General features: G+C 36.0%; 1 protein-coding gene across 3 annotated transcripts in view; it reads left to right on the top strand.

Moving 5' to 3' along the window:
- STX18 (syntaxin 18) overlaps window positions 1-13007 on the top strand; it is a 152745-nt gene that overhangs the window by 125684 nt on the left and 14054 nt on the right. For all 3 annotated transcript variants that reach the window (XM_048942152.1, XM_048942151.1, XM_048942149.1), the window contains 3 exons: window positions 9134-9249; window positions 10621-10698; window positions 10809-10875. In XM_048942152.1, the coding sequence (XP_048798109.1) occupies window positions 9134-9249; window positions 10621-10698; window positions 10809-10875 (261 nt within the window). The remainder of the gene's footprint in view (window positions 1-9133; window positions 9250-10620; window positions 10699-10808; window positions 10876-13007) is intronic.

Genomic DNA, 13007 nt, shown 5'->3' with positions numbered 1-13007 from the left:
CAAATCAGACTGGAAGTCTGAGCCTAGCACTTCTGAAGGGTAGAATAAGTTTTTGAAGTGGTTCCTGAGACAGAAGGAGAATAGAAGGACCCAAGTCCGACACTTTAGAATTGACCTCTTGAACCCCATTAGGTTCCCCTGGACCCACTTTTCAAGCTTGTCCTGGTCCCTTTAGATGACATTCATTTCTTCTGTTGTATCAACTGGACTCTTCAGCTTGTCATCAGCAAATTTGCTGAGGGTGCACTCAATCCCATTGGTTAGGTTACTGTTAAAGATATTGAAGAGCCCCCATCTCAAAACTAGTTGATAGGCGTCCACCTGCACGTGGAGCCATTGACTTTAACCCTCTGTAGCCCTCTGGCTGTGGCCATCTAACCAATTCCTTATCTTTTAAAGCAAAATGATCTGTCCACCCTAGTTATGCACAGGGAAAGAGGTGTTCTCCAGGTTTCTGGACTTCATTTTTTCATTTTGAGATTCATGGCTCAAAAACAACAGATCCCAACCAGGTGTAAAATAGGCATAAAATAGAATGTGTGCCTAATTAATGCATTCTAACTGGGGTGCGTTAAAGAGCTGGGAAACACCCTTTGGAAAAAAGCCAATGAATTTCTAAGAAATGAAGTTTCCAGATTGCAGGGTGCAGCCATTTTGAAGGAAATGTCAGAAAATGTCAATTCATTCTTGAAGTGACAACAGTAGATCATTGTGGCAGTGACCTTCCTGGACAGGGGAAAAAAAAAAAAAAAGCTTTAGGGTGCTAAATATTATTTTTTACAGCCATTTGAGAATAAAGTTATGCATGTTGTTTTACTTTGATTCATTATTTTTGTATATCTGAATGAAACAGTGTGAGTAAACTTTCCCCTTTGAAGATTCTTCTGTAAATCTCACCATTTCCAGTGTTGTATTTCTCCAGTGCATCAGAATAGTGGCAATATTGCATGGCTTAAGTCAGCCCTGTCTGCATTCTGGTTCTGTCTGTAACAAAACTTTTGCAGCAATCCAGGTTGAGAAAGCACAGTTTAAAGACATCTATCTGTTGAAGGCACAGAGTCCCATATTGATTTAATGCCTATCCATAAGGCTTCATAGATACAAAATAGGAGCATTATCTGGACAGATATTCATCCTACATGGGAAAGGAGTAGGAGCAAGTGAACCCTCTGCTGTTCCTTAGGCTCTGTCTGTATTGTAAGAGCAGTCTTTCTGAGAAACAACTCCTTCTTAAGTCTTGAAAGAGTCAGTAACAGTGATGGCAATGCTGTACGGTCAGTGGTACTAAAAGGTGTCCTTGGGACTCTTCTGGCACCTTCCCTGAGATTTTGAAAGCAGTTTTTTTTCTATTGCAAAAATGAAGTCTCAGAAGTGAAGATTTTGAAGCACTTTGGAAATGTGAGGCAATGAGAGCTATTTGTAGTATTAGTGAAAATGAGTCCTATGTGGAAGGCATACGAGAAACTGCCTTTCCAAGCAGCAAGCAAAAGTAGAGTATGTGTGTGTATTATGTCTGGCTCTCTGCTTTTCAGTTCCTTTTGAAATAGGTAATGAATAACACTAGGTGGAGCTACCAGCTGAATACTGAAATAACTTCTTGTGTGAAAACTTCATGTGAATGTATAAGCTAAGAAACTGCAAATAATTGCAGGAAGAACAAACTGTCAGTGGATAACTTCTAGGTTTTATAAGCAATGCGTGCACAGAAGTGAGAACACGGAGTACAGATTTTGTCCAAGCTATTTTGGTTTCTAAAAACTGATAATGTTCTTTTTGTAAACTCTTTTAGCCAGTTATCATGAAATTCTCAATGATTTTTTCCCCTCACTGCTGTAGGTATTAGCTAAGGAGAGGAAAAAAGTGTCATTTCCTTTCTTAAACAACAAAATAATAAACTGAATCTCATCTGTTGGCAGTTGATCTTGTGCTTAAAGGTCAGATTTAAATAGTGCTGTCAAATTCCTTATTTGTGGATACAAGGAGGACCATAGCATCCATACTGTCAGTCTCACGGTCTTAACAAATGCTTCACTCGTTCAAGACAGCAGTTTTAATAGCATAGTTAAATTACAGGGAAGATTTTACAACATTTTAATACAAAGAAGCTATGCTGGGAATTTATGCAGGAAGCTTAATTCTGGCAATGAAATTTGACTAATTCATTTGCAGAATGAATTCTTTAGTAATATTTCTTGAGGGGGCACATATAAAGTGTTCTGCAGAGGGGATATCTTTAATTCATTTTTGGAGCAATATTTCTAGAAATTAGACAACTGGAAAAAGGATTAATTGGAGCTAAGGTCCGGACCCAGTTTATCAATCTTTAAGTATTCAGCTGAAATGCCTAAGTTGAGCCCAGAAAGCTCAAGAATTACTAGTTGCTTGTTCACTTCTTTTCTTCTTGATTTGACTGTCAGCTGTAATGTATGAGAGACAAACCTTAAATGAGTGGTGGAGTGATCTAAGCTTACTCGTTTTAAGCCATTGCATCTCTATTCTTTCCTGTTCATCAGGATTCACTCTCTTACCTTTACACTTTGTTTTTTCAACTTTCTGTTGTAGGGAATTTTTCTATTTTGTCATCTTTTCTGTTGTATCCTATCTGCCATTACTCTCCTCTGATTATAACTTCGGAAAGTTTTAGTGGTGCCATCTTCCATTGGCAGCACAAGTTAGAAGACTGATTTACAGAGAGGTACATATAGAAGCTCTTCCATCAAACGTCTTTCCAAATGTATGGTGGTGGTTCCTTTTTGTTTATTTGTTTTTTTTTTGTGTTTTTTTTTTTTTTTTTTTTTTTTAAGGGAATGTTAGAATTTTATTCCTGCGAAATTGCAGTCTTTAAGGACTTTCCTTGCAATGTAACATCAGCAAATGTCTGTCTTTAGTGAGAGTTAGTGATGAACAGTTCCTTTTAAAAGAAAAAAAAAAAAAGAAAAAAACTTTTGTAATTCTATGAAGTCCAAATATCAAATACTTCTTTGGTAAGAATTATCTCTTCTTAATAATTCTTCTGTGGCAAGGTGGAGGCAGGAACTCTTAATTCCTGCATACATCAGTGAGATGTGGGTGATTTTTTTTCCTTGCTAAGCAAACTGTTCATTCTTTTGAGATAAAAATTGTTACTTGCCTTTGCTTTTTTTAGAGTATTATTGCCTTGTGTTCCATATGTTCTTCCTCTCTGTATATTAGTGTAATAACATGCCTACAGAGCTTTCTTTGGTGAGATCCTTTGTTCATTCTCAAGTTGTCTGATGTGAACAACTTGTGTCTTGCCTTTCATTATGAGCTCTCATGTTTTTGATCATTGAACCATTTGATGATTTGTACATTTGTGTTACCTATTGTTCTAGGAACTCGCATTATTGCATTCACACTTGGGTATTTGAAATGTTCCTCTGTATCCAGTTTCTCCAGAGGAACTTTCTAGGCTGAGATAATTCAAAGGTCAGCAGTTATCCTTACTGTTCTAGTTTAACCAGACATTGGAGATGAATTGAGAGTTCTGGATTTTGAGTGTAGAACGCCTCATACTTGAAAGGGAAATCTCTGAGAGGAGATCTTTCTTTCAGGGAAAGAACCACCAGTCTGGATGTGGCTCTGGGCAGCCTGGTCTGGTGGTTGGCAACTGTGCACATAGCAGGGGGTTGAAACTAGATGATCACTGTGGTCTTTTTCAACCCGGGCCGTTCTATGATTCTGTGATAATCTGACATCTCATTTACTGACTTTTGCAACTGTAAAGGTATGTATATAGTTTATCAGTGTTTGTTGTGCAGGTTGGTTCTGAGTAGAATTTATTTATTATTTTTATTTCCATGAGAAAGGTGGGATGGATGGCTTCTGATCTTTACAACATCCTTTTGTGGACCATATGTACAGTTCAATGTTTGAACGTTTCGTATGTGGTTTACATCAGTTAATGTGCTTTGGAAAAAAAATATTAATTATTTTACTTATTATTTATACTGTTGGAGCTCAGTAATTGTTCCTTTGGCACAAACATTTATCTACCCACTAAACCTGGAAAAAAAGCCCGATAAATCAATTACATGTTTGTCAGCTAATAGGAGATTGTTGAGCATGTGCCCTGTGTTTTCTGGAGAGTATTCCCTTGATGTAACCAATAAAAGAGAATCAGTAACCATTAAAAGATTCTAAAAATAGTCTCTTGATGGTCTCCCCCACAATGCCAGCCTGCCTTATTGTAATAACTTAATTATGATTTTATAAGAAGCAGTGAAATGTGTAGGTGACCTGTTAGGACTTTAGAAGAAAGTCTAGCATTGTCTTCATGGGTGAATACACAGCATTTTTCTGTTCTCTAGAGCTCTAATGTCGAATGGTTTATTGTTTTGAGTTTACTAGTTTCATACATCACATCTTAGAAATAATCATTCTTCTTAACAGCATTCTGGAATTTCTCAGCAGTATTTTACAAAACTGAAAATACTGACTCAGATGTGCCTGTACTGCTTGCTGTAGTACCTGAAGCTTCTGCACAGGTTGTTGTGAGATGTTCTGTCGTTTGAGCAGCTTTTACCTTACTTCTCTATTTTGTAAAGCATTACTGGAAGAAAACCAAGTTTTTCTGCTTGGTTTAGTGTCTTCATTGAATGAGTAAGCAGAAAATATTTCATGCACCAGCAGAAAGAGTTACTAATTCCAAAAGCTGATGTAATGACTCCATAGACTTTTCCCTGTGCTTTTCCAGCAAAATAAGTTCACACAAATGACGCGTTGGAATGAACATAGCTGACACTTATTCAAAAAAGGGAACAAGCAGGTCGTTCTTAACACCTTGACTTGCTTGCTTTTAGGTATGTCCTTCAGTGGAGATTCTGTATCTTTCCTCTGCTTTTTCTGTTTCCTTATCCATGCTAATAGGTTTTTTTGTTTTTGTTTTTGTTTTTTTTTTGTTTTTTTTTTGTTTTTTTTTTTGTTTTTTGCCATTAGCTTGTTTTGTTTTCTCTTCAGTCTTTACTGGAATCAGTGACTACAATGTGTTTAGACTTTCATATATACTCTTTTTGGTCATGGTTTTTCCTCTCCTTTGGATGCTGTCCCATCTGGTGTTGCAGTGAGTTGTGGAACTGAAACAGTGCTTCAGCTGAGCTCCAGCCTAATGCTAAGAACTGCAAAAAAAAAATTACCTTTTATCTGCAATGGGTTGTGCTGCATTTATGCATCCCACAGAAATTATCACTTTTTTCTGCAAGTTCTTGTTGTTTTGTTTTGTTCATGATCCAGCATGATCCCAGATGTCTTTCTGAAGTGCCATTTCCTAATTGCTTGTTCCCCATTTTCACAGAATGTTCAGGTAACTAGTCCTGCTGCAGCAAAGAGCCTTTGAGCATTCCTCATTCAAATTCTTTCTGCCATTTCTCCAAGTTGGCAATATTGTTTTGTATCGAAGTCTTGTTCTCTTAATGCAGCTTTAATTTGCTGAACTCTGTGCCCTTGCAAATGTACTAAATGGGAACTTGGATAGTGAAGTGGAATATACATGCAGGTCTTCAACAGGGTCAGATCCAGGGTAGACTGCTGTGGAACACAACTCGGTATGTCCTTCTGGTTTGGTTTATAACTACTCTGAGTTCAGCTTTCCAACCCATTTCATGTCTAAACAGTACCTGTTTCTTCTATTGCATTTATTTGCTGGCAGCTTATGAGAATCTCATGAGAGATGGTGGCAAAAGCCTGTCTAAAGATACATAGCAGTATAATCCCTCTGTAAGACCTGGTTCTGCACCCCAGAAGTAGACTACACTTATTCATGTCATGGCTGTCAGTTATTTTTTTTTTTGTTCTCTTCAAAGCACTTAAATTTGATTATTTATATATATACACTTTTATATACTTAAGTATGGTGTGTGTGTGTATGTATATATATACACACATATTATATATATACCAAAGTATACTGATATACTTTTACAGTACTTAAATATATATATTTGGACCAAGGGATTGTACATTATTTGCTTTGTTTTTCAGAGCAATGTTTTGTAACATTCCTTTTTTAAAATACAGATGCTGTACTTACATCCACCTAGAACTCTCCTGGCAGTGAGGATAAATCCTTTAATTTGATGCATTTCCTATTTTATTCCAGTGCCTTGTCTCCTGTTTCTGCATACTATATGGATATGCGTTCACCGGGATATTTTTTTAAAGCCAGTTTCCTCTCCTATTGCACCATTTGTGGATGAATAGGAGGAATATATCCTCTATCAGTTTTACCTTCAGCATTAGCTCAGAAGCACTGCACCCTGAGATAAACTTGTGCAATGACCTGGATTGCCCAGTACTTTTCCTCAGGCGCTCACTCACTCAGCATCCTGTTATTAAAATAGCACTTTGTGCTTGCTATTACTGATGAAAGTATCAATTAAAAATTGTTACTTTTTTTTCTGAAGGTCAAAGGTGCTAAATTGGGCTCAGATGATTCAGGCAGAAGCAGGGATTTAAATGGGGTAGTAACAGTAGCTTAAATTTTAACTTAGTGATGAAAGTTAATGTAGAAAAAGCCAAGAACATCTAGGTTTTCTTCATTCTATGCATATAGTTTTATTTCTCTACTGAGTAGCAAGCCAACATTTGCTTCGGTCTTTCTCTTGTTAATGTTTGCAGAGTAACTTCTTGTTACCATTGGCATCCCTTGCCAGTTGTCTTATCCTGGATTTGACCCTTTTCTGATTGCATCCCTCCATGCAATGTTCCTTTAGAGTTGTCAGTAGCAATCAGTCCTAATTTGCACTTTCTGTATTCTGCTTTATTGTGTTTGAACTCAGTGAAGAGCTCTTGAAATAGCATAGTTGATCTCTTACTGCATTGCCTGTTCTTCCCTTTGATCAAGGGCAGAATTGCAAGGTATCCCAACGTCATTTCTATAGGAAGACTACTGGTGCGCCTGGACTCTTTTCTGTTTCATCTTAAGTTTTGTTTTCTGTGCAATTCATCTTCTTAATTTACGTATTTTTATTTTTTAGACTATTGGCATCTGCCTACTTGATAGCCACTGTCTTTTCCTTGCTTTCCAATACCCCTTTTTAAGAATCACAAATAACCCAAGTTGCTTTCCAGTCCACATTTCTCATGAAGCTTTCTCCAGTTGATTAGAATAAACATCTAGAAGAATTTTGCCCTCTCTTCCTCTTCTTTATCTGTATTCAATAGCCAAAGCTTTTCGTGTGCTCAGGCTAGTTCTTATGGTTGCTTCTGGTTCATCTGGACTCATGTGAACTCTCCTGATTTAGTGATGCAGCAGATCATTGCTGTGATAATGTCACTGGTAGTACTTCTCAGCAAGTCTTTGCATCTGTGACATATGGAACACACTTGGTTTAATTGTTTATTTGTTTAATGGTTTGTGGTGGTGGTGTTGCTTTCCTCTTCTTTGGCCTGTTCTTTTTAAAGTAGTGGTTCTTTCTACAGTAAGGTTAGAGGATATTGGTGGGATGGATTTACTGTATATTGAGACTCACGGTCATTACCCAACCAGAAAAGAGCAATACAGCTATTAAAATACAAGTTGAAAACGTTTCTGGAAGTTTTCTGTAAGTTATAGAGCAGAGTAATTTTAATCAGAAGGGAAAATTCCCAGGATTTGTCTGACAAATAGGTGACAGTTTTGGAAACAAACAAGAGGAAAACAGTGAATATTACTTCTAATTAGATGGCCTTTCTGTTTGCTGGCTGATTTGTGTATTAGCTACCAGTCAGGTGGACTACGTGTTACTTTTTTCATATGCAACCAATCGTGCAGGATGAGGATGAAGATCCTTTGATATAACTCTCAGGGTCATTAGAGTAAGCCTAAAAATTAGTGGAGGAGATTTGGGAGAAGTGCTGTTAGTATGCTGATGTGCAGGAAAAAATTGATGGTACGGCGTGTAATAGGAGAGGATAGTGGAGAGAGGTGGAATAGCGTGAGTTGATCGGAGGCATTTCTGTGGCAGGAATTGCAGCAGACCTGGCATTGTTGCATTGAAGCATGAGACATCTGTAGGGTATAAGGCTTAATTTGGCAAATGAAAATCCCTTATTTTCACTTGTTTAATTGCATTAATATAGTTGTGTTATTCATATCTTGGACAAATGGGAAATTTTTCATATATAAAAATCTAAGTTAAAGTAGATTTATTCATTTAGGTTTTCTTGCCTGTTTAAAGACATATAACAGGCAGTGATGACTGAATGGTCAACAGGCCCAAGATAAATGTTGGGTAACATGCTGTAGCACAGTCTTCCCATCCTATCAACTGACTGGGTGTTAAAATACCTCTATAAAATATGGTTTTCTTGTGTTTATCTACAGAGTATTAATATTTTACTGACAGGAAAGAACAAAAAGTCTTTCAAATGTATTGAAGTAAACCTCCAAATATTCTAGAGCCATATGAGGGTTGAATGGAAAGCTCTACCTCAAACTCGCTGGTATTATTTGGCCTTTTCAGATTGGCCTCCCTTGCTACTAATTTAGTAGCATAAAAATATATTAACCCTACAAGAAAATATTACATGTATAATGCATCAACTAAAATAGAAATAAACAATGTGGACAGGTTTTAATAAGTCTTTTGGTCTATTTGATATAAAAAACTGCATTATTTTCTGGTGTTCTTCTGTACTATAATTTGAATTCACAGATTTCATTATACAACTATTTTACTTTAAAAATGAAGCTCAGCATTTAGGAAATAAGAACGTACGTAAATGAAATAAGTTACAAACTGTTATACTTTTTTCAGTATTTGAGCTATTCCTCTATCCTACTTGTTCTCTTTATATTTAGAAGTGAAGTATGCACAGTTAGAGAAGTATTTCTTTTCTGGTTGTATTTTCTCCTTACTTGCTCAGTGTTGGATAATATAGGAGATGATAGGATGTATTGTTCTTCCTACATCTTTTACCACTCCAAATGAATGTTCTAAAAAACCTTCCAGCTCTATAGAATTGATGGATATTGTACTTTTTACTCATACAAATAATTTATATCTGCTTGTTCTGTGAAAATTAGTGTTGCAAAAAGGTTTCTTGTGGAGATGGCAGGTGGGAAGAAGATCCCAAATGTGTACTTGTAGGTGTTATGTTGGGAATTTCATAAGTGACAGTTTGTCTTGTTTCTCAGCCATATTATGTCTGAATATGGGAGGATGACAGATACTGAGCGTGACCAGATAGATCAAGATGCTCAGATATTTATGAGGACATGTGCAGATGCCATTCATCAGCTGAGAACAGAAGGTAAACTGAGCAACTTCTAAATAACTGATAACTTTCTTAGTTATTGGCTAAGGCTAATACGAGAATGAATGTTGCGTGGCGTTGTGAGTTCTGGAATGCTTTTGTAAGGAGACTGGTAAAGTCTCATTCCTCTTTTGGTTCATCTTTATAATCCCATTGACTGAGTAGAACCATGACAGATTCTTTCAAGTAAATGAAAGGATAAGCCAGAGCATGGAATTTTATTTGTTCTTGTACACTAATTAACAAGTGTGGTGTGTTTTTGTTTTTAAATAAAAATGATAGTCTTACATATTTACTGTTCAGCGGTAATTTAGCACTATGCATAGAGGACTGAGCCTCTTCCTATGGTGCCCACCTGTAACATTTCACAGGGATACTCTTTCCAAGTTTGGGATATTTAAGTCACTGTGTGAAATAGAGTAACATCCATATCATTACATTCACTCTTCAAAAATTTTTAACAACTATGGATGTTTTCTTGAGCTGTTGAGTGTAGCTCTTATAATTTTGAACTCAAGTAAAAAACCAAACAAACAAACAAAACCCCAACAAAACAAATTAATATTTCTTAATATAATATTTTAATTGTAATTTTTCTGTAAATGTATATAACACACAATGTTTTACAAGTGTATCAAAATTTTAATTATGAGAAGAATTAACAATTTTGCTTATCTGAATGGGAATACCATAGCACAGGGTCCTGGTAGCGTAACATCAGGTTGACAGTTTGTCAATTATTTGTATGAAGTAATACTCTTCCAACACTGTTTCATGAAAGTTGAGGAAAGAAGTTCTGTTTTGCCATTTTCAGGTAGTCTTTTTGTATGTATGTATTTTAGCAGCATTCTAAAGATTTGCAGTTTTGGGATGCCATCGTGCAACGTTCTTCAGAATCGCTGGAAGTCATGGAGTAAGTCGTGGAAATTTCATAGTGTCAAAATAACAAATATTTAAATTGAAAGAGTGCTAGACACAATCCCAAAGACGTCCCCATAGTCTGTACTCTGGAGAACTTAAAATGTCAGGAGCTCAGCATGTTAAGTGAGTGAAGTCTCTAGACCTGTTCTGCAGTGCTTAGCTTGATGACATCTGTTTTTGTTTAGAAACTTCATGGAGATAACATGACTCAGCAGCATATATAAAAATAACAAGCATTGTGTGACACAAGTTGGTTTGAGGTTTTACTTTCTTGTAATAATTTACTTGTTTACAGAACCTATGCTTAAATGTAGCAATGTTGAAAATAGTTATGTGTAATATGTATAAAATGTTAGTAAGCTCTTGTGTATGAACTGAAAATGCAGACTTTTGTGCAATTCAATAACCAGTTAAAAGATCATGTTGTATCTGTCTTCTGCATTTCAGCACACAAGGACGTCCAGTCTGCTCAGGTGAAGGAGCACAGAACAGCTGTCTTAGACTTCATTGAAGATTACTTAAAAAGTGTGTAGTGTTTCTTCTGCAGTAGTGAGTAGCTAAAAATGAATGAGTGTATTTTACAAGGAAGAAATTATGCTCTCCTAACCTAAGTTTTTTACTGATCTCTCAAACAGGAGTGTGTAAGCTGTACTCAGAACAAAGAGCCATCCGGGTTAAGCGAGTGATAGATAAGAAGAGACTGTGAGTAGTGAGCTCTCATTGTCAAAACATAGACAAAACAGATTAACCTGTGCCTTTCAGTTTGTATGACATTCAGCAAAATTGATTCTAAGGAGATTTTCTTAGATGGAAGTCTTTAGCTGGATGAGGAACTCTTACTATCAACAGATGCATTCCAGGGCTGTCCTGTACATCTCATGTGTAACGTTAATTCTTTAAATGGCAGAATACTGACACAACGTTGTGTGCTATTCTTATTTATACACGATTAAAGCTCCAAGTTAGTAGAAAGTGGGAGAATAAACCTACTGGACATTTAAAAATATTTTGTTGTATTTGTGGATTTCCCATTAAGGAATATTTTATGTAAAATATTTTAGAATTAAATTTTGCACATTGCTATTGTCTTATGTAATTTAGAATATCATCTGCTTTGGTGCAAGAAATATTCATTTCTCTCCTTCTCTCTCCCATTCTTCCACTTTGTTAGCCTTCCTTAGACCATTGTCTTGCTGCTAAAGCACAGTATTATGCTGTGAATGAATTCTCCTTCAGATAGCAAGGTTTCATGGCAGATAGAAAATTGCTCAACTTCAGACTCTTGTTTGTAACTTCTGAATTGAACCAAATTGCATCTTCTTCTGTCCTCATGCCTCAGACTGCTAACCTGGAGGTAGAAATGTGTGGGAGAAATAGCTAAAGATGATGTGCTTGCAGGCTCTCTACCCCAAATGTCGAAAAACTATACCTTTAAGGGAGGTTTGTTTTGTTGTTTTTTTTTTTATACTTGGTATATTTAGTCTACTATGTTGAAATTAGATGCTTTGAGAAGTCCGTAAGTACATTTTACTCAGAGTGATTCAGCATGATTAAACACGATTGGATTCACTTATGTATGTCTTCCTGAGACAGAAATAGAAGTACAAATCAAAAACAAGCAAACAAAACATGCCAGACCAGTTCTGAAATTTGGTAGATAGTAATGAGAGAAAAGATAGGAGTTGCAAAAATGCTGAGAGCCTATAACCTTGTGGAAAAAGGAACCATGCAGAAACATACTGTGTGATACTCTTCGTGTGCAAAAACACCTAACCTTACTGGTATTATTCACTGTAAGGAATTTCAGAGAAAGTTAGCATGGTTTGTCTTCTATATAAAATTGGCCAATAAATATCAACTGCTTTGTTCTATTTTTATTATTGTTTCCATGTTAAATCCAAGGTCCAGGATTTCTCCGGTGACTAACCAGGCAAAACAAGTCAATCTGATTTGTACAGTGAAAAAGAGCTATGCCATAAGTTAGGAGACCATTTAATTAATAGAGTAATAAGGCACTAAGAAATAGCCCAGAAGATGCAGCCCTTTTCTGTAATGCTGGAGAGTACTTCCAAAGTACTTCCAAAGTACTGGAGAGTACTCTTCTGTAAGGACATAAGAATTGAAAACGAGACGTTGGCCAGGTGGGGTCTGTATGCATTGCAGATGTGATATAATGGCCTAATTATCATTTAAATTAAAAGTTAATTTAAATAAATCACAGGGAATAAATCAATCTCTGTGATGACTTGAAGAAAACTCCTTTTTTCATGTGATTTGTCAGTTGATTTGTAATTTCCCCTATGAGTTCAGCAGACGTATTATGTGATAATATCTCCCATCACTTCAACTATTTCAAAGTAGTGCTTTCCAGATGTTTTGTTCATTTTTAATTGAAAACTTCATAGATTATTATAGTATGGAAAATAAGGACAACAAATAATGAAGGAATACATTTATTTGGAAGTAAATTAATCCTAGTGCAGATCTTATATATGCTTATTAGACAGTTCTGAGATGTTCGCAGTAAAAATACACTTTGTTTTGTTTACTTTTACATAGCTGAACATCCTAAGCTCTTCAGCAAGTGGCTGGAGTGTTACTGTTTTCTTACATAAGTTGCCCTTTTCAATGGCCTTATATTTTTTGTTTAATAAATTTTGCCAATTACTAGGGATGGTTCCCCAAAGTGAAATGCTGGGAAATAGAAACACAGTCAGCTTTTACTAGAAATGTAGTTGGTTTGGATTTTCAGTTTGTACGTTTATTGGTACAAATTTATATTTAATTTCAAATATTTTTCCATTATAATTTCTTGTGAATTACATCTGAAGTTA

The sequence above is a fragment of the Lagopus muta genome, chromosome 4, assembly GCF_023343835.1.
Source record: "Lagopus muta isolate bLagMut1 chromosome 4, bLagMut1 primary, whole genome shotgun sequence".
NCBI lineage: Eukaryota > Metazoa > Chordata > Aves > Galliformes > Phasianidae > Lagopus > Lagopus muta.
This window is presented reverse-complemented; position numbering and strand designations above follow the sequence as displayed.